A 20,901-nucleotide genomic window follows, 5' to 3' on the forward strand; every position below is an offset into this window, starting at 1 on the left:
AGGCTCGCAAATTGGTTGCAATTTTGCGACAAAACTATTTCGATGCAAATTTGCGAGCGTTTTGCGAGGAAAATTATTTTCGTCGCAATGCCCTTGCGGATCCGTTGCGAATTTGCGAGGAAATTTTTCCCTTGCAAATTTCCCTTGCAACATGCGTGCTTTCTTGTAGTGAAATGCCTTCTAAATTTCATTTCAAAGAATTCTAGAGCATCTAATATAAAGTATAGTTTAATCTAATGGTGTCACATTATTCCATAATTATATAACACTAGAGAACATTATATTAACCTAAAATATATGAAGTGTGTATTCTTTCCTTAAATAAAAGCTACGTAATTACCTAATATGATTTACATATATACGGGAATTAATGATTATGAATAATAAAGATTTGATAACAATTTTTGCATCCTTCTTCATTTTTGTTTAAATTTATATTATTAAAAAAACTTAAACAATCACATTAACCATATAATAAAAAAATTAGATTTTTTCTTATATGTTATATTTTGAATTTTTTAAAATGACTTTAAATTACAAAAATGAGGAAACCTGTATATGTTATATATTTTTTTTAAACGACTTTAAAATACAAAAATGAGGACACCTTATATGTTATATTTTTCTTATATGTTAGAATTTTCTTATATGTTATATTTTGAATTTTTTTAAAACGACTTTAAATTACAAAAATGTAAGTTTTCTTTAAGTATACGACTAAAAACATTAAAATGACATGTATCAATTCGATGGTTGATTTGAAAGATTTCAAAACCATATGGAAGATAAAAGTCAAAATAATTCAATTGTGAAAACAATATTGTTCACTTTTTTCAAGAATGTGTTCGCTGGAAAAAATAAGGTTTTTATGTCATATTTTGTTTAATGTCCACTAGAGAACATTATATTAACCTACAATATAAGAAGTGTGTATTATTTCCTTAAATAAAAGCTACAAAATTACTTAATATGATTTACATATATATGACAATTAATGATTATGAATAATAAAGATTTGATAACAATTTTTGCATCCTTCTTCATTTTTGTTTAATTTTATATTATTAAAAAATAAACAATCGCATTAACCATATAATAAAAATTAGATTTTTTTCTTATATGTTATATTTTGAATTTTTTAAAATGACTTTAAATTACAAAAATGAGGAAACCTTATATGTTATTTTTAAAAAAAAACGACTTTAAAATACAAAAATGAGGACACCTTATATGTTAGATTTTTTCTTATATGTTATATTTTGAATTTTTTAAAATAACTTTAAATTACAAAAATGTAAGTTTTCCTTAAGTATACGACTAAAAACATTAAAATGACATGTATCAGTTCGATGGTTGATTTGAAAGCTTTCAAAACCATATATAAGTTAAAAGTCAAAATAATTCAACTGTGAAAACAATACTATTCACTTTTTTAAAATTGTGTTGGAGGAAAAAAATAAGGTTTTTATGTCATAATTTGTTTAATGTCCACTAGAGAACATTATATTAACCTAAAATATAAAAAGTGTGTATTTGTTCCCTAAATAAAAGCTACGAAATTACCTAATATGATTTACATATATATGGCAATTAATGATTATGAATAATAAAGATTTGATAACAATTTTTGCATCCTCCTTCATTTTGTTTAATTTTATATTATTAATAAAAATAAACAATCACATTAACCATATAATAAAAAATTAGATTTTTTCTTATATGTAATATTTTGAATTTTTTAAAATGACTTTAAATTACAAAAATGAGGAAAACTTATATGTTATTTTTTTTTTAAAACGACTTTAAAATACAAAAATGAGGACACCTTATATGTTAGATTTTTCTTATATGTTAGATTTTTTCTTAGATGTTATATTTTGAATTTTTTAAAACGACTTTAAATTACAAAAATGTAAGTTTTTCTTAAGTATACGACTAAAAACATTAAAATGACATGTATCAATTCGATGGTTGATTTGAAAGGTTTCAAAACCATATGGAAGATAAAAGTCAAAATAATTCAACTGTGAAAACAATACTGTTCATTTTTTTCAAGAATGTGTTCGATGGGAAAAAATAAGGTTTTTATGTCATAATTTGTTTAATGTCCAATCTGATCAACCCATGATGTATTAATTATAGTTTTGTTCCATTATTTTTAATAAAAATTGATCTGATCCATCGGAAAGAAATTATATAATAACAGCAAAAAATATTTTATATATATAAATAAAATGATCACATATATAAAAAAAACTATCGATAATTTATACAAATAAACTCACCCTGCGCAGGTCTTATCCTAGTCTATTATAAAAACAGAAAACCAGAGCAATACAATGAAGAATGATATGAGCTGAATAATAGTTTGTTCTTAGTATTCTCGTCTTTGCTTTAATTGGAATTTAATCATTCATGCTCTCATATAACAATGAGTTTAATTGTCCACCTTCTTGCATCTATATATATATATATATATATATATATATATATATATATAATGGTGTGTAATAGTAACCAAGATCTTATCACTTTGAGAAAAATTGAGTCTCTACTTTGTAAATAAGATTTGTCAAATTAGATAGTGAAAGCAAATAGCAATAACACAATCATGAAACATAATTACAAATTTTTACAGTTTTCACACACACACATTTAACCCAAATAGTTAGTTAAACATGAACGGGAACAGATGTATCCATTATCCCCATCGCAAGCCTTTAGGACGACGGAGACCTTGCATCTAGAGTGACATTGGCTGCATAATGGCCTAGTGCTTTTATTATTACGAACCACCTCAAATCTTTTTTCTTTATAGAAAATGAGCTTTTCTGGCTTGAGGCGTGAGAAATCTCCAAGTACACACCGTGTATGAAATGTGACTCCGCAATCAAAGCATGTATAGAAGAACCTGTTACTTTGATCTAACTCCCTCTCACAAATTTCGCAACGACTTTTTTCGCTCAGCTTTACACCGCAATGTAAAGTGATAGGGTGATCATCGTTCTTGTGCCACATCTTTGTAGGCAAACTAGCACAATACAAACATAAATAAAAGCCACAAGCATCACAACCCAGCATATAGCTGACAGGTGCAATGACCTCACATGCAACACAACTTGAACCCCATCTTTCATAAAAATATAGGGGATGTAAATGGCCATCATGGATAAACGGCTCACAGAGAGAACCACAATGTACATCTACTCTCCAATCACCATCAAATGTGTAATTGAAACCAACAAATAATACTCCACACTCTTCACATGCGGTTACAACTTCTTTAGTAACTTCCAACGACTGTGGTGGGGGAAAAAAGACAAGTTTTTTCTTCCTAAGGAGATTCGCACATTTATCATGGAGAAAAAAACTACATTCCTCACAAACATAGATGGATTCAAATACAAGTGGATACATACATGCTTCACATTGTAGCCACTTATCATAAAGGATCTTGTTCTTCTTGTAGAATTTTAAAGGATGTTTTTCATGACTAAAATGAATTATCAAGTCATCACCCACCTTTTTGAATGGTGCAATATATTCGGCATCATGATTTGGGATACCTTCCAAGTCTACATGATCCCATAAGTCATTCCTTAGCGCACATCTACAATGAGTTGCATATTTTTGACAAACAGAGCAAGAATAAGCTCCATGGTACTGATTTAAACTTTTGCGACAAACTCCACATTTCGAGTATCCAGCACCAAGATGAGGAGTGAAAGAAATGCGATGCTCATGGCGATTGATGCTGATAATACGAGGTAAGTCGATACACTCTCCATGGGTGAGAAAAGCACACTGAAGACATACATAAGGCCCCCCTTTTCCATCTTCCCCACAAACATCACAAGTAAATGACATTGTTCTCGAAAGAAGAGTAAGTGGATGCACGTGGGTCCTTGCATGGTCAATTACAAGAGGTGGTGGGTTTCTAGTACAAACAAGGCATATGCTGAAGTTGCAAGTGGGACAATGATAAAGCATTTTTTCTGATTGTTTTTCACACGAAAAACAAATCTTTTCGGCATCATCCATAAGATTTTCAGATGCAAAAAGTTTTATAGGATGATTAGAGTGACAAGGATGATTTACCTCTTCTGAAAGATTGACGCAGTCCAAATGGAAGTAGAGATTGCATTCATGACATAAATATGATAATGGTCCATAAATAATTTCCTTGCATACCTCACAAGGGAAATCTTCTTCTCCTTTCTTCAATAAAACAAGTGGATGGTCATGACATAGCGGATGTTCGATAGCAGATGGTGGTGGTTTCATCCCACAAGTCAAATCCACCTTGAATTCACAAGTGGAACAACTATAAAATGGAGCGAGTATAGTTTCTCCACACAATTCACATACACCATCTCCCAATTGCTTTGTGAGTAGGAGAAGATGTTGGGGGTGAGAAGGGTGGTTGATTTGCAATGGGGCTTCAGCGCACTTCTTATGGAAGAACCAAGCGGTACAATTAGGATCATTGCAATAGTAGCCACCATAAATGGTTCCTTCTGTTATGCATCCCTCGCAATAATCCATAACAAACCGAGGTGAAGGGAAAAGAGGATGATCGTGAAAGGAGGTTTTATACATTGTTGTTGATGTTATTGTATCCATGCGTTGATTGGTGTATGTGAGTGAGTTTAAGAGGTTTGTTTGATTGGATGCAGAATTGGAACGAGAAGACGGTATTATATATGCCTTTGTAAACTAATAACAATATACGAGTTATTTGCAAAATAACCTTTTATCTTTTCAAAGAAACAAAGAATCGAGTATTTTCATCGAAACACGATTTGTTATATTGATGAACGAATAAAGGTTTTGATTCTTTGTTTCCTTTGAAAATAAAATTTACTCTCTTTTTTGTTTTCTTTATCAAATATAGGTGATGTCCATTTCGCAAATAAATCTTGAACAATTATTTTTGTTATTACTTTATAGAGGGATATAGAATAAGTCGTATTGTGTTTTTCCCATCAAACAAAGCAAAAATGCTCTTCCAACAACAATAAAACAAAATGCTTTTCTCTCAGATTCGTGCTCTCTTTTTGAGTTTAACCCTTGAACAATGTGCTTAAGGGTATTACTGTGCAGAGAGGAAAATGAGAAAGTACAGAAAACGTTAGTGAATAAAAAAAGTAAAAATTAAGGAAAGAATATATATTTGAAATGATATTCTAGTTATTGTACACAATGCATTTTGCTGTAGAGGATGGTGTATTTTTTTTTACCAGGAATCCTTTTAATGAAAAAGAAAAAAACATCAATCTCTTCTGTATACAACTTAATCCTCATGATCAGTCGGTAAGTTTGTAACAAAACGTAACTCGAGAAAGCCCTTTTGCCTGCACATGCTTCTGAAAATGAAACCCGTTTTCTCAAGCGAAGTGTGTGGGTTGATAAGGCAGTGGGTAGATGATAATGTGTTGCATCACATTGAGACTGAGACAGATGCTCGTTCTTTGTGGAAGAAGCTGGAGCAGTTATATGCTAGGAAGACCGGAAACAACAAGATGTACATGATCAAGAAGTTGATTGAGCTGAGGTATCAGGAGGGGACTCCGATGACAGATCACTTGAATGCGTTTCAGGGATTGCTCAACAAGTTGTCTGATATGGACATCAAGTTTGATGATGAGATTCACGGTCTGTGGCTTCTCGGTACTTTACCGGACTCTTGGGAGGTTTTCAGGATGTCTCTTTGTAACTCCGCGTCGGAAGGTGTTATTTCGATGGATTCAGTGAAGAACAGTGTTCTTAATGAGGAAGCAAGAAGGCAGTCGAATGCTAGCAGTTCGCGTTCAGATGTCTTTGTTACTGAGTCAAGGGGGAGAAGTACAAGTAGAGATCCCAAGAGAGACAAGGACAGGAGCAGGAGCAAGTCTAATAGATTTGCAAATATGGAGTGTTATTTCTGTCATAAGAAAGGGCACATGAAGAAGGATTGCTGGAAGTTGAAAAACAAGCAGCAAGGAAATCAAGAAGAAAAGGTGGATCGGGTGACTCTCACCGAAGATCAGTTTCTCATTCTTCTTGAGGGTGATGCCATTAATGTCGCATGCCAGGACACCAGTTGGGTGATTGACAGTGGAGCTACTACTCATGCTACATCACAGCGAGATTTGTTTTCTACCTATACTACGGGTAATTATGGTTCTGTGAAGATGGGGAATGATGCGATGGCTCAGGTTGCTGGCATTGGTGATGTTTGCTTGGAGACTAGTCTTGGTACTAGGCTGGTGCTTAAAGATGTTAAGCATGTTCCTGATATTAGGATGAATCTGATATCGACGGGAAGACTTGATGATGAGGGCTATTTCAGTTTGCACGGTGGTGGTAAATGGAAGCTCTCTCGCGGTTCTTTGATTGTGGCTCGAGGTGAGAAGTCTTCATCTTTCTATTGGATGCAGGCTAAGGTCTCCAAAGATGTTGTTAATGCGGTGGAGAATGATAATGCCATGGAGCTATGGCATAAGAGACTCGGTCACATGAGTGAGAAAGGAATGGTTGTGTTGTCTAAGAATGAGGTGATTCCAGGAATCTCTGGTTTGCACCTACAGAAGTGTTCGCATTGCTTTGCGGGAAAACAACACAGGGTATCTTTCAAGTCTTCCGCACCTTCTAGGAAACCCGAGGTACTGGATTTGGTACACTCAGATGTGTGTGGTCCAATGAAGACAAGATCTCTTGGTGGCGCATCATATTATGTGACTTTTATTGATGATCATTCAAGGAAGTCGTGGGTATTTCCTATGAGGACGAAGGATCAGGTGCTGGGATATTTCAAGCACTTTGTGGCATTGGTTGAGAGACAAACGGGGAAGAAGCTGAAGTGTATCCGCAGTGATAATGGTGGAGAGTATCTTGGACCATTTGATGCTTATTGCAAAGAGCATGGAATAAGGCATCAGTTCACGCCACCTCATACTCCACAGTTAAATGGGTTGGCTGAAAGGATGAATCGAACGATTGTCGAGAGGATGAGATGTTTGATCTCACAGTCAGGCTTATCGATGACTTTTTGGGCAGAAGCTTTGAACACGGTGGTTCATGTGCTGAATTTGTCACCAAGTGCTCCATTGGATGGTGATGTTCCAGAGAGGGTTTGGACTGGTAAGGATGTTTCTTACAGTCACTTGAGGGTCTTTGGGTGTAAGGCATTTGTTCATATTCCCAAGGTTGATAGATCGAAGCTTGAGATGAAGTCGCGGCAGTGTGTGTTCATCGGTTATGGTCATGATGAGTTCGGGTACAGATTTTATGATCCCGTTGAGAGGAAGCTCGTAAGAAGCAGAGATGTTGTGTTTATGGAAGATCAAACGATAAAGGACATTGACAAGTCCAAAAAGCCAACTCAGATTTTTGAGGGTTTGATCGATACAGAGGCTACTCCTTCTACATCGGTTCACGGTGAGGTTGAGGTTGAGGTTCAGGATAATACACCCAGTGCAGATGCTCCCGCACATGAAGATGGTAGTGGTGATCATGGTGACGATCATGGTGAGACACCAGCTGCTGAGAACCAACCCACTATTGTTAGAAGATCCGAGAGAGGTCTTAAACCGTCGACAAGGTATGATCCTAGTGAGTATGTATTACTTACTGATGGGGGAGAGCCTGAAAGCTATGATGAAGCTTTGGAGGATGAACACAAGGATAAGTGGTTTGGAGCCATGGATGAGGAGATGGATTCTTTTGAGGAGAACCATACTTTTGAGTTGGTGGAATTGCCTAAGGGCAAGAAGGCTCTGCTTAATAAGTGGGTGTACAGAATTAAGCATGAGGATGACAATTTGCCACCTCGACACAAGGCTAGATTGGTTGTGAAAGGCTACAGCCAAAAGAAGGGAATTGATTATGATGAAATCTTTTCTCCTGTTGTGAAGATGTCATCCATTCGGGTTGTACTTGGATTGGCAGCGAGCCTTGATCTAGAGGTTGAGCAAATGGACGTGAAGACTGCTTTCCTTCATGGTAATTTGGAGGAAGAGATCTACATGGAACAACCGGAAGGCTATGTGCAAAAGGGCAAAGAAAATTTGGTTTGCCGCTTGAAGAAAAGCCTTTATGGATTGAAGCAAGCACCAAGGCAGTGGTACATGAAGTTCAAGTCTGTTATGGGGGAGCATGGTTATGCAGAGACTGATTCAGACCATTGTGTATTTGTGAAGGTGTTTGGTGAGGATGATTTTATCATCTTGTTGTTGTATGTCGATGATATGTTGATTGTGGGCAGGAACATGGACAGAATTAAGGAGTTGAAAGAGCAGCTCAGTGAGTCCTTTGCCATGAAAGACATGGGTCCAGCGAAACAGATTCTTGGTATGAGAATTATTCGGGATAGAGGTGAGAAGCTGATTCACTTATCTCAGGAGAAGTACATTGAAAAAGTACTTAAGCGGTTTCACATGGACAAGTCTAAAGTGTTGAGTACTCCTCTTGCTCCACACTTAAGACTGAGCAGTCAACAAAGTCCGAAGACATATGCGGAGAAGGAAGATATGGCGAAGGTTCCATATGCTTCTGCAGTGGGTAGTTTGATGTATGCCATGGTCTGTACAAGACCGGATTTAGCCTACGCCGTTGGAGTTGTCAGCAGGTTTCTCTCCAATCCGGGAAGAGAACATTGGAATGCTGTGAAGTGGATTTTGAGATATCTCCGAGGGACTTCTGATTTGAAGATTATATTTGGAGGTAAGAAGCTATTGCTTGTCAGTTACACTGATTCTGACATGTCGGGAGATGCTGATTCTAGCAAGTCTACTTCGGGTTACTTGGTAACATTTGCGGGTGGAGCTGTGGCATGGCAGTCAAGGCTGCAAAAGTGTGTTGCACTATCTACCACTGAGGCAGAGTTCATTGCCGCAACTGAAGCTTGTAAAGAGTTGTTGTGGATGAAGAACTTCTGTGAAGAGATCGGTTTCAAGCAAGAAAAGTATGTGTTGCTTTGTGATAGTCAAAGCGCTATTTGTCTCGGGAAGAATTCTACATTTCATTCGAAGTCAAAACACATTCAGAGGAGGTATCATTGGATACGTGATGTGGTTGCTTCCAAGGAAGTGGAACTTGAGAAAGTTCATACGGATGATAATGGAGCTGATATGATGACGAAGTCATTACCGAGGGGGAAGCTTGAGGTATGCCGAGAGATAGCCGGAATGGCTGTCTCTTCCATCTAGTCGGAGGGGGAGTTTGTTGGGTCCCTCCTAGATGGAGAGGACCAATTGGGGTGAACTTAAGAAATAATAATGTTCCCCCTTTGTCACTACTCACAATAATAGAGTTTAGAGAGAGAGACAAAAGAGAGAAAGAAGAGAGAAGGAGGAGAAAACTCGTCAGGCTATTTCAAGACTGGTTTTGGAGGATCAAACGGAACTTGATCGGGCTGATATTTTGTGAGAAGCTTCTTCAGTCAGTGGGTTAGAGATTCACCGAAGGGATTTGGATTTCAACGGTTGGATCTTCTATTATCTGGGTTTTAGTGAAGCTGGTCGTCACAGTTCTTCAGCGGGACAGTCTTGGGTGTTTGGTAAATTCGACGGTGAGATCTTCTCTTCTTGAGCTGAAATTTGGCGGAGGTATTGTTGACTTGTTTATCTTGGATTTGTACGGTTGGATTAGTCTCTGGATGCCGGAATCCTTGTGAACTGAGGTCGTTTGGTTGCTGCCGGTTTTGAAGCTTTGTGTTGCTCTCTTGTTGTTGTTGTTTGTGTTGGAGATAGCTCTTTGTAGCTAGACTCTCTGTTCTGTTCAGGCTGTTGAACAGAGAGGACGTGGTTGTACTCATACCATTTATATAGTGGATTTTTGAGTGGACAACGGTTCCGTGGTTTTTTCTTCTCACATCGAGGAGGTTTTCCACGTAAAAATTGTGTGTCTCATTTAGTTATCGCAACTTTGATATCTTGCCATCGTCGAAGTATTTTCCTCACAGGTTCTCACAAGGTCAGGGGAACACGACCATTAGTATTTCCGCTGCGCCGTGTGACTTTCCCCAACACATACAACTTAAATTATACCCTCAAATAGCTGGATAAACATGACCCGGAACAGATGTATCCATTCTCTAAGTCACGAGCCTCTAGAACTACAGAGACCTTGCATCTAGAGTCGCATTGGCTGCATAATAGCCGAGTGTTGTTATTATTACGAACCACCTCAAATTTAATTTCATCATAGAAAATGAGCTTCTCTGGTTTGAGACGTGAGAAATCTTCTAGTACACATTGTGTATGAAATGTGACTTCGCAATCAGAGCATGTATAGAACCATTTACGTTGGTCCAGTTCCCTCTCACAGATGTCGCACCAACTATTTATGCTCACTTTTACGCCACAATATACAGTGATAGGGTGATCATCACTCTTGTGCCATATCTTTAAAGGCAAACTAGCACAATAAAAGCATAAACTAAAGTCACAAGCATCACAACCAAGCATATAGTCGCCATGTACAAAGAAGTCCTCAAGGCTTATCTTTAATCTCGAACTACATTCGTTGGAAGTTGCTAACAAAGTTGTAACCGAATGCATGCATTGTAGAGTATTATTTGATGGTTTCAAGTATATGGTGAATGGTTTATTGATTTACCTCTTCTGAAAGATTGACGCAGTCTAGGTGGAAGTAGAGATTGCATTCATGACATAAATATGATGGTCCACTAAATTTTTCCTTGCATACCTCACAAGGGAATTTTTCTACTCCTTTCTTCAATAAAACAAGTGGGTGGTCATGACATACCGGATGTTCGATAGCAGATGGTGGTGGTTTCATCCCACAATTCAAATGTACTTTGAATTCACATGTGGAACAACTATAATATGGAGTGCGTATATATTCTCCACACAAATCACATGGACCAAATACCCAGTTGTTTGTGAGAAGGAGATGATGGGGGTGAGAAGGGTGGTTGATTTCCAATGGGGTTTCGGCACATTTTTTATGGAAGAACCATGCAAAACAGTTAGGATCATTGCAATAATAGCCACCGTACATGGTTTCTTCTATATGGCAGTATCCACAATATGGGGTGGTGGTAACAACCCGAGCTGAAGGGAAAAGAGGATGCTCGTGAAAAAATGGTTTAGACATTGTTGTCGATGTTATTGTATCCATAACTCGATCGATATATGTGAGTGAATTTAAGAGCTTATTTGATGGGATACACAAATGGAACCCGAAGACGGTATTATATAAGCTTTTGTAAAGTAGTAACAGAACCAATTGTGTTTTGATGACAAAGCTCTGATACCATAAAATGATTTGTATTCCTTTTATCAATGTACATCACGAAGGCAATATATACACAGTTGTTCGACTGTTGCACAAATACATGAGCTCAAACATATAAGATCCAAGAATATCGGAGGTGCTTGTTGGCATATTCTATCAGTCTTGACTCGATTAAATTCGTCATCATAAGAAGTTGGTCTCAAGATATTCATATGAATCTCTTGATTGGGCAAAGAATTGTCACTTGCAAACTCTATTTGCGAGATCGTTCGAAACCTCTTTTGCAGCTCTTGAGTTTATAACAGACATTCATTATGTTATGGAAGTGGGCATGGAGGTTATCAAAACATAGTTATCAAAACACAAAACCTAACCTCAACAGGTTAAACACACCGGCCCACACATACCCAGTGGGGAATAAATCGATTTTCTCCACTCGTGAAAAGAGATCATCCTAGACAAAATTCAACCATGTATGGAGGATCAAATGCGGCAAACCACGCAGAGGTAAGCGTTTGTCAGGAGATGGTACAAAGCGGGGTGGATTTAGACCTTGTGTGCTATGGTGTTTCTATAGATGGAAGTTTAAAGCACAAAGATCGAAAGATGTATCTTGGACTTGTAAAGGAGATGCATGATAGAGGACTCAAGCCTGATGATGTGATACATACAGGTATGATTGATGCAAAGAGCAAAACCGGAGATGTCGAGGGATCATTTGGTTTATGTGGTCGTATAAGTTGAGTATATATAAAGCTTTACACTATATGGACTTTTTCTGTCATACGGTAGAAAACGAGAACAAACGCTTAAAGGAAACATCTTTACACAATAGGATCCAAACACAGCACAAACCTCGGGGACATTTTCAATATAAAATAAAACACTGTATGGTAACAAAGACACAGAAGACAGACCAGGTGGATATAGAGTGAAGGGGAGTTAGGTTTTCATCACAGTTGCAAGAAACTGTATAGAGAAAAGCAAACACCATTCAGGAATAGTAGATAGAATATGAGCCAAAGAAAAAGCTTATTCTTTTTAGTTGACGCGGCTTTTGAAAACATCAAGATCCATCTCAGTTGGATCAGTTGCCTGAAGCTCCACTTGAATCCCATCAAGCTCACGCTTGAACCTGTCCTTGGAGCTCGCGTAGATCATCTTGCTTCTCACCTTTGCTACATCCGGACACCTTTGGCACAAGACAAGAGACCACAACCCATTAATCATCACATCACAAAAGGTAAGAACAGAGAAATGAGAGATTAGTCTTGTTTTGTTTACCAAGCAATGAAGAAAATCTTGCTCTTCTGGCAGTTCTCAGTAGTGACAAAGTCGAAATCATAAATGGCGTAACGGCATTCTTCAGCAGGGAGGCTAGCAGCAAAGTCCTCGTAGGATAGAACAGGTTCGCCAACTTTCTCAACAACCACTTGCTTCTGCTTCTCCTCGATCTTGTAAACAATGAAACGGTGAGTCCTTTTGGCCTTGAGTTCGAGAAACCTGAGCTTGCAGTCATCATGGACTGCCATCCCCGAAGCCGCATTAGCCTAATTATTAATCAATACAACAACCAAAGCATCAACGCTTTCATTAAATCTCTTCACACACCAAAAAAAAAAAACATTTTCAGATCACAGAGATAATATTCACACAATCCTAAAACCAAAAAAATCAAACACATAAACTGTGTACTTTACTCGTTAATGCATAACGATCTAGATTTCAAACTGCATCTAAGTCATGATCGAATCAAGCAAAGCGAATATAATATTACAGTAGACACGTTCAATAATTCGTAGCAGTTACCATGAGGAACTCGATCGAAACTTCACCGAAAAATAACTAGATTCTTCACGATTTCGATTTCTACCTAACGAAGCGCATCATTAGCAACGCGATCGCAAAGTCTCAAAGATCTATAATCGAATTTAAAAAAAAAAACAAATCCTATCTTCCAGATCTAGTGAGCCAACTTCGTTATCAAATCAAAAATTGAGAAGTGAGCTTTAGATTGAAGAACTGGAAACAAACAGTATGAATCTCGTAATCTCTCACCATGGTTGCTGAATCAAAACGCTGTCAAGAGACAGTTTCGGGTGAAAGGTGACGGAGAGAAGACGGATGTTTTTTTCTTCTCTTTTCCTTTCTTCTGCGTTGCTTTGAAGCTATACTCCGTATTATATATATAGATAGAGAAACTCATTTACTCTGCTTTATGTATTTATTTAGTCAGCGTTTCATTTTTTTTGTTTTAGTCTAGTCAACATACTACTAAGCATGTAAATGGAAGCATGACACATGAGAGAGAGCATTGAAAACATTAGATTGAATTAAAAAAAAATAAACAAGTTGGCCAGGTATGGTTTCATCGTAAACATTTGTTGCATGCGTCAACTGTAAATTAATTTAACTGAATATATACATCACTAAATTTAAGGAAACTTTATGTCGTCAAACACTTGTCTGATTTTACAAGGGTTCTTAGACATCTTTCAAAAATCCGACCAACTTGATATAGATAAAGCTATCCTCAGCATGTGTTTTTGTTAACGCACGTTACTTGGTACCAAGAACAAAAGTCGGTGCGTGCACTGAGTGAATGGCCACATGGCCTTAAGACGTCTACCTTTGCTCACCCCAATAATTGTGAAGTCCCTCAGAAGAAAAGAAAAACATGTGAATTTGGATCGAGCAAAAATATTTATATCACATGTGTCCTTCGAGATTCGTTTGTCTGCTAGACTACTACCAAAGTAGCACAATAGATAGTACATAAGTACGTGGGTAATACACGAATGCTTCGGATCCATATGACCCGACCTTCGACAATATGGTATACTTGTCTATATCGATATATAAACATACTCTGTCGACTGTCGACTGCCATGTCTATTATGACTTGTACCTAGAAGAATCCTCAAAAGGCACCACATCGGGGGTCCAAAAGTCCTTGAAAATGCATTGTATATTAGTATTATAGATTTTTGATAACATGCATTCTATTGTGTACAGCCCTTAGTTTGGCTAATGTCCTGATCAAATAATATAAGCCACAGGAAAATATAGCATATAAATTTAAATTGTTTTCTGTTGATCTATACACATATATGTATAAGTAAACATACATTTCTGACAGTTCATATCTTACTCAATCTAATAAGTTCTATCCAAGTCTTCTTGATTTGACTGTTGGTTGGATCTGTTTCCAAAATAACAAAAAACCTTCAACTATATGATTAGTGCTTTGAGGTTAGTGTTCTTCAAATCTCGCTGGTCCAGAATCGATTGGACAAGCACTTTCGTTCTTCAGACAAGCCTGGAATGGATGCATCACTGATTTAGAAAATGTTGTCATATATTGTGCGAGATGAAATTTTTTCAAGTCTGTACAATCTACTGAGTACTGATCAAGAGATCTAATCTGTTGATACACGAGACAGTCTACCTTATCATATATCATTTGTTTAAATCCCTGGATCACTAGGCATCTCATGTAGATGAGAGACAATGTTCCAATAGGATCATCTGTTGATAAACGGTTTGGGTTTCTTACACGATTATAAAAGAGCACAGGCCAAATCTCTTTAAGTTTTAAGCAAGACACTGTAAGAACCAAAAAGAAAAAGAAAAGACACTGAAGACAAAGACCGATCAAATGAAGCTGTTTTGGTTGGTGGCGTCACAGCAAACTTTAAGATAAAGCATATCACTCTGATAACAGAAGCGACAAAGTTTGATACAACCGTTCCTCAATTGGCTCGGCTTTTGAAAATGTCGAGATCCATCTCAGTTGGATCGGTTGCTTGAAGCTCTACTTGAATCCCGTCTAGCTCTCTCTTGAACCTGTCCTTAGAGCTCGCATAGATCATCTTGCTTCTCACTCTTGCTGTGTCCGGAGACCTTGGCCCAAAACAACAAGAATATATTTTTTTAAGTAGCTCGAAAAGAAGGCGAAACTAGATAAAGAGCTTACCATGCGATGAAGAAAATCTTGCTCTTCTGGCAGTTCTCAGCAGTGACGAAATCAAAATCGAAGATGGCGTAGCGGCACTCGTCAGCAGGAAGACTTGCTGCAAAGTCATCATGGGATTGACCAGGTTCGCCGAGTTTCTCCACAACCACTTGCTTCTGCTGCTCCTCAATCTTGTACACGATGAAACGGTATGTCCTCTTCGCCTTGAGTTCAAGAAACTTGAGCTTGCAGTCATCGTGGACTGCCATGCCTGACGCTGCATTAGCCTGTTACCAATGAAAGAACATTAAGATGCGCGACTTCACTTCAAACAACACTCACACATAGTAGTAGACTCTACTCTACACACATTTTCACGAAACGTCGTTTCAGGTTATAGATATGTTCTGAAACCTTAACTCCACCACAAAAACTAATCATCTCTTGCAACTGAACCATGAGCACATGTTGATCTATTAGAATCAGAATCATCTGAAATGAACAATCAACACTTACACAGACGCGAGAAAATAAAATTGAATACAAAATCGATAGATCATCATCACTGTAAACCTAAATCCAAATGAAATTCACGTGGAACAAGCAGCTTTGTCCTGATTTCAAGATCAATTGGTTTAATCACTACAAGCACACTGAAACTTTCTAGAGCTTACAATCCTAATCTTATCCTAAATCAGTCCATCCCCTGACCCATACAACACAGTCTCAGAGATCTAAACCAACGAGCAAGTCCACCTCCAGATCCAATCTAATCAAATCAAACTTTTGGGCTACAAGCGAAATTTGAAGAATCAAAACCGAAATCGAGAAGCGAACTCCCAATCAGGTAAAAGAAATCAGAGAAAATAGCTATATACGAGATCAAAAACCAACAAAGCGAGCTCTCACCATGGATGAATCAGATTAGTTTCAGAGACGAAGAAGAAGCTGGTGTGCGTCTTTTCTTTTCTCTTCCTTTTCCCCCAGCTTTATGCGGAAAGCCTATTAGCCGAATATATGTTAGGATTGTTTTGGTTAGAATTAATTAATTTAATTTTATTTGATACATATGCATGACGCATAATATTTTGAAGTACATTATTAAATTAAGGATTAATTGTTGATAAAAAAAAAGTTAAGGATTAATTATCTAATAATTCTAGATTTTATTTCCTCCAGAAAATATTCATGTTTTAAAGAAAAAGTTGTTTGAAAAGTGTATATTTATACATTTTCAATGTATAAATTAATAGTAAACTATAAACTTTTTGAGATAAATGTAAAATATCTTATTGGTAAATAGTTTGAGGATAAAAAAAAATATCAAAAACTAAAAAGCATTTACAGTTTCAAAGCCATTTGATTAATTGTATTGTAATTGATTTCTTAATTTCAATAGTTGGATTTAGTATTTGATTAGCATAAGTACAAAAATGCTTTGTTCGTAAATCGTTTGAGAATAAATGGAATAAAAAATGAAATAGAATTTGTCCAAAAAAAAAGATATAGAACAAGGCCAAAAAAACTTTTACATTTTTCAAAGTCAATTGGTTAACTATACTATACTTAGGGTCCGACTGGTGACCATCCGGGAAACAAGAGGAACGAATAAAAAAGGAATGTACGGGAATAAAATACCAGGAATGAAAAGGAATGGTTATTCCTTATCAAATTTGACAAGGAATAATTTTGTTCTTTAATTCTCTACAAAAAAGGGAATGAAAGGGAATGAGAGGAAATTATTATTCCTTGTGAATGGTAATTTTTTTTAGGAACGTCAGGGAATACATTATTCCTCGTCGTTCCCTGGTCACCATTCATACCCTTAATTTAATACATTTAAAAATCTGATGTGTCAAGGGTGACTACCAGTTTCTAAAGGCAAAAAAAAAAACGCAATTTCTTAAACAACTAGGCAAAAAAGCTGGCACCATCTCGAAAACACACATTCTCGTTTTTCATTGGCTAATCCGAAGAGACGCGGATCGCACTTAAATGACTCTCAACCGTAGATAAGAATAAATCCAACGGACACAAAAATGTATTTATTTTCCCCTTTCACCTATATAAACACGGAAGACCGCTTAAGTCAAAAATACAAATCTCCAATCTCCTTCCACTATAACCATCAGTAATCTTTCAGTCAGCGCAAACCTTCATCCCGTGCAATGGAAACCACCGGAAAAGTGAAGAAGGCTTTCGGAGGAAGAAAGGCCGGTGGCCCAAAGACCAAATCGGTTTCGAAATCGATCAAAGCCGGTCTCCAGTTCCCGGTCGGGAGAATCACTCGTTTCCTGAGGAAGGGACGGTACGCTCAGAGACTCGGTGGTGGAGCTCCGGTCTACATGGCCGCCGTTCTCGAGTACCTCGCCGCCGAAGTAAGTCTCTCAATTCAGATTTGATTTTGTTTAAAAGCGAAAATCATTTTCTGATTTTGAAATTATTTGAATTCAGGTTCTGGAGCTTGCTGGTAACGCAGCGAGGGACAACAAGAAGTCGAGGATCATTCCGAGGCATCTTCTTTTGGCGATTAGGAACGATGAGGAGTTGGGGAAGCTTCTGAGTGGTGTCACGATCGCTCACGGTGGTGTGTTGCCTAACATTAACTCTGTTCTCTTGCCTAAGAAGTCTGCTAAATCGACTGAGGAAGTTGCGTCCAAGTCCCCAGCTAAATCTCCGAAGAAAGCTTAAAAATGTTCTCGGCGTTGGTTTCGTTCACCAGTTTAGTTAATGTGTTCGGGTGTTTTATATGTAGAAAATCTATCTTTTTTAATTATGTATTTCGGATTTGATTTCTCTTCAGGTCCAACTTTCCTCTAAGTAACGAATTTTAAAATATTTGCAATTTGCGTTAAGTTCCCTTGTTAACTTATCACCAACCCTATCGTATCATTTAGCAATTTGCACATTCGATCCTCTTTCAATCCCTCGAAGAACATAACAAATGTTCGTGTCTCAGTGTGCACGTCGCATGTATTTATCATCCTCATTACGACATCTAACAACTACTCGTGGTTCTTGTTCGAAATTATTCGTTGGAGGTATAACCTCTGCTTAATCTCTTTCAATCTTTGATTAGCATACAGATTTGCCTTCTACATATATTTTTCATGATCTGTTTCTACTCGTAATGTCAACACAAGTGTTGATTAAATCTGTTTCTATTCGTGATGTAAAGTGCACTCTAAGTGTTTGATTAAATGCGTGAAAGAAACATTGAAAAATGGTACACATCGCTGCAGGGCTTAGCTACGACACTAATGAACCTGTCTTGAAGAATGAGTTTGGAAAGTACGGTGAAGTTTTACATGGTATGATCATCATGCAGTCCATCAATCTTCTGTAGAATTCCTCCATGGATTAACCTAGGCCTAGATTAACCAATGCAATTCCTGAGATTTTTTGTTGTTGTTTTGAATGTTCAGTGAGAGTTATATGCGATCACAGGAGCGGGAAATCAAAAGGCTATGGATTTGTGGTGTTTGATTCAGAAGAAGCTGCTGCAACTGCCTTAGCTTCCATGGACAATCAGGTTTGCACAGAGAATTGCACTCTTAATTTACTACAATACTTCATGATGACATGATTTTATCTGTCGTTTGTTCAGTTACTCGAGGGCAGACACATCAGAGTCGAATATGCTCAACCCAAAGGAGGTTTACATCAGAATGAGAACTGATATCTCAATTTCTAAACTCAACTGAAACTTCTGATCTGTAGGTGAAGCACCAAAAACTCAAGACACTGCATTTACTCTTTCGAATTGTAACAGTGTACAACTCAAAGTTAGTTTTTGGTGTTAGAGACTCAAGTCGTTTTGTAATTTGTACTGACACTGTATGTTCTCGTCAAGCTTTATTCATATTTGTTTGTTGGTGCTTCCTCGGCAACTCTACAAATATCAATCGGCCATTATCAAATATGAAATAAGATTCGAATCACAAAACTCGGCCTTTAACAATTTTGAAGTGTATACACCAAGCACAAAATATCATTTTGTTTGTAATTGTTGGTTTGGTTTGGTTAATGTCAACCCACATGCTCCCGTCTGAATGGCACATAACTCACTCTCTACCGTTCGATTGCTACATGAATTGACGGTAACGATGTCAGCGAGGTTTTAAGAAAGGCCCAATAATACGCATAGGAGCCTGATTAAATAAAAGCCGGATCCATTAAAGCGGCGGCCCAATAAATCAAAAACCCTAATTCACTCACTTATCGTATTTAGCTCTCTTGTTCAACTTCGTCTCTTCGACGTTAGCAGAAGAGACTTGCGCGGCTGCCACTTCCGATTTCAAGGTTAGAAACAATCTCCATAACACCCCGCTTAACTCCCATTTCCCTTCCTGGATCTTCGTTCTTGCCTCACTAGTTCACGTCGTAAAAGTATTCTCTTAGTTTTTGAAATTTGAGCTCGGTTTTGCACACTGATAGTATTTGAATCAAAAAAATACGATTAGATCTATCGAAGTTTCGCTTTCAGCTCCTTTTGTTTTCGTCGTTTGTGATTAGGTTCTTGTTGTTGTATCTGATCTAGCGTAGGAATCAAAACTCTTCGATTCTCGATTGAGATTATCACACTGTTTGATTGATTAAGCCGAGATTTGTTGTTTTGGATTCCAGCTTCTGAGGTTTTTTGAAGAATGGTGAGGATCAGCGTGCTTAACGACGCTCTCAAGAGCATGTTCAACGCCGAGAAGAGAGGGAAGAGGCAGGTGATGATCAGGCCTTCTTCAAAAGTGATCATCAAGTTCCTCATTGTGATGCAGAAACACGGTATGTTGAAAATGATTTACATTGTCCAAGTTTTATATGCATTTTTTTTTCATTTGTCGTTTGCTTGTGAGTGTTCTTATTTGGTGAAAATTGGCAGGTTACATTGGGGAGTTCGAGTACGTTGATGACCACAGGTCTGGTAAGATTGTGGTTGAGCTCAATGGGAGGCTTAACAAATGTGGAGTCATCAGTCCTCGCTTTGACGTCGGAGTTAAGGAGATCGAAGGTTGGACCGCTCGCCTTCTTCCTTCCAGACAGGTCAGTTCCTTTGTCCTTACCGTAATGATTCATGTCATAATACAGATTTTGTTAGCTTTATCCTTTGTTCCTTAGTCCTTGCTATATGATTCACGTGATCAAAACTTATGCAATGGCTGAATAAAGTTTTTGTTAGCTTTATCCTTTGTTTGGTGTAGAGAAGAGTCTAATAATAGCTTGAGTTATCTGATAATTGCAGTTCGGTTACATTGTTCTTACCACCTCCGCGGGGATCATGGATCACGAGGAAGCCAGGAGGAAGAACGTTGGTGGAAAAGTCCTTGGGTTCTTTTACTGAGCTTCAAGAGAATCATCTTGTCCGGTTATACTTGTCCTTTGTGTGAGATGATGAATTCGAATTGAGCTCAAAGTTAAAAGGGTGGTAGAGTTTTTGTTGCGTTTGTTTTTTTAGATGATATGCCGTTTTGTTCGTTATGGGTTTTGCGCCTAAGTTGTTAAAGACTTGCAAAGTTAGACGGTCATTTTCAGTTTATGTTTTCTTGAAACTATATCAACATATGTATGGCAGTTATCTTCAGTTCTTGAGACTTGTACCTCTTTGTTCAAATCTTCTACCTGAGAGATAATTAGGTATTTTGACAATAAAATCAATTGCACTTTAGTTAATTACCAAGCGATTTAACATTCTAGTTATAATCTTCTCAAGA

General features: G+C 37.4%; 6 protein-coding genes across 6 annotated transcripts; 3 read left to right on the forward strand and 3 right to left on the reverse strand.

Moving 5' to 3' along the window:
• Positions 1–2,552: 2,552 nt before the first annotated feature.
• Positions 2,553–4,801, reverse strand: LOC106385139. Its single transcript, XM_013825093.3, has one exon. It carries the CDS (start codon positions 4,621–4,623, stop codon positions 2,656–2,658), a length of 1,968 nt encoding a protein of 655 aa, XP_013680547.1. The 5' UTR covers positions 4,624–4,801; the 3' UTR covers positions 2,553–2,655.
• Positions 4,802–12,025: 7,224 nt separating this feature from the next.
• On the reverse strand, positions 12,026–13,457 carry LOC106386860 (actin-depolymerizing factor 4). The gene is made up of 3 exons (XM_013826674.3): positions 13,300–13,457; positions 12,526–12,791; positions 12,026–12,433 (listed from the first exon to the last, which is right to left on the reverse strand). The coding sequence occupies exons 1-3, from the start codon at positions 13,300–13,302 to the stop codon at positions 12,283–12,285; spliced, it is 420 nt and encodes a 139-aa protein (XP_013682128.2). The 5' UTR covers positions 13,303–13,457; the 3' UTR covers positions 12,026–12,282.
• A 1,295-nt stretch (positions 13,458–14,752) lies between these two features.
• LOC106386861 (actin-depolymerizing factor 3-like) lies at positions 14,753–16,250 on the reverse strand. Its single transcript, XM_048752193.1, has 3 exons — positions 16,106–16,250; positions 15,218–15,483; positions 14,753–15,144 (listed from the first exon to the last, which is right to left on the reverse strand). Exons 1-3 carry the CDS (start codon positions 16,106–16,108, stop codon positions 14,994–14,996), a joined length of 420 nt encoding a protein of 139 aa, XP_048608150.1. The 5' UTR covers positions 16,109–16,250; the 3' UTR covers positions 14,753–14,993.
• Positions 16,251–17,273: 1,023 nt separating this feature from the next.
• LOC106386857 (probable histone H2A.7) lies at positions 17,274–18,051 on the forward strand. Its single transcript, XM_013826670.3, has 2 exons — positions 17,274–17,574; positions 17,651–18,051. Exons 1-2 carry the CDS (start codon positions 17,365–17,367, stop codon positions 17,885–17,887), a joined length of 447 nt encoding a protein of 148 aa, XP_013682124.1. The 5' UTR covers positions 17,274–17,364; the 3' UTR covers positions 17,888–18,051.
• Positions 18,052–18,065: 14 nt separating this feature from the next.
• On the forward strand, positions 18,066–19,078 carry LOC106386858 (glycine-rich RNA-binding protein 3, mitochondrial). Its single transcript, XM_013826671.3, has 4 exons — positions 18,066–18,237; positions 18,439–18,507; positions 18,622–18,728; positions 18,804–19,078. Exons 1-4 carry the CDS (start codon positions 18,141–18,143, stop codon positions 18,873–18,875), a joined length of 345 nt encoding a protein of 114 aa, XP_013682125.1. The 5' UTR covers positions 18,066–18,140; the 3' UTR covers positions 18,876–19,078.
• A 275-nt stretch (positions 19,079–19,353) lies between these two features.
• LOC106386853 (40S ribosomal protein S15a) lies at positions 19,354–20,781 on the forward strand. The gene is made up of 4 exons (XM_013826667.3): positions 19,354–19,498; positions 19,823–19,975; positions 20,073–20,233; positions 20,433–20,781. Exons 2-4 carry the CDS (start codon positions 19,843–19,845, stop codon positions 20,529–20,531), a joined length of 393 nt encoding a protein of 130 aa, XP_013682121.1. The 5' UTR covers positions 19,354–19,498; positions 19,823–19,842; the 3' UTR covers positions 20,532–20,781.
• Positions 20,782–20,901: the final 120 nt, after the last annotated feature.

The sequence above is a fragment of the Brassica napus genome, chromosome C3 (genome assembly GCF_020379485.1).
Source record: "Brassica napus cultivar Da-Ae chromosome C3, Da-Ae, whole genome shotgun sequence".
Classification (NCBI taxonomy): domain Eukaryota; kingdom Viridiplantae; phylum Streptophyta; class Magnoliopsida; order Brassicales; family Brassicaceae; genus Brassica; species Brassica napus.

Excerpts from the sequence above, each read along its gene's own strand:
- LOC106386860 (XM_013826674.3), bottom strand. Across the intron at positions 12,434-12,525 it reads AAGATTTTCTTCATTGCTTG|GTGTCCGGATGTAGCAAAGG; the intron begins GTAAACAAAACA and ends CTTGTGCCAAAG.
- LOC106386857 (XM_013826670.3), top strand. The coding sequence starts at position 17,365 with ATGGAAACCACCGGAAAAGTGAAGAAGGCTTTCGGAGGAAGAAAGGCC. Across the intron at positions 17,575-17,650 it reads TCGAGTACCTCGCCGCCGAA|GTTCTGGAGCTTGCTGGTAA; the intron begins GTAAGTCTCTCA and ends ATTTGAATTCAG.
- LOC106386861 (XM_048752193.1), bottom strand. Across the intron at positions 15,145-15,217 it reads AAGATTTTCTTCATCGCATG|GTCTCCGGACACAGCAAGAG; the intron begins GTAAGCTCTTTA and ends TTTTGGGCCAAG.
- LOC106385139 (XM_013825093.3), bottom strand. The coding sequence starts at position 4,623 with ATGGATACAATAACATCAACAACAATGTATAAAACCTCCTTTCACGAT.
- LOC106386858 (XM_013826671.3), top strand. The coding sequence starts at position 18,141 with ATGTTCGTGTCTCAGTGTGCACGTCGCATGTATTTATCATCCTCATTA. Across the intron at positions 18,508-18,621 it reads GTACGGTGAAGTTTTACATG|TGAGAGTTATATGCGATCAC; the intron begins GTATGATCATCA and ends TTGAATGTTCAG. Across the intron at positions 18,729-18,803 it reads TAGCTTCCATGGACAATCAG|TTACTCGAGGGCAGACACAT; the intron begins GTTTGCACAGAG and ends TCGTTTGTTCAG.
- LOC106386853 (XM_013826667.3), top strand. The coding sequence starts at position 19,843 with ATGGTGAGGATCAGCGTGCTTAACGACGCTCTCAAGAGCATGTTCAAC. Across the intron at positions 19,976-20,072 it reads CATTGTGATGCAGAAACACG|GTTACATTGGGGAGTTCGAG; the intron begins GTATGTTGAAAA and ends GAAAATTGGCAG. Across the intron at positions 20,234-20,432 it reads GCCTTCTTCCTTCCAGACAG|TTCGGTTACATTGTTCTTAC; the intron begins GTCAGTTCCTTT and ends TGATAATTGCAG.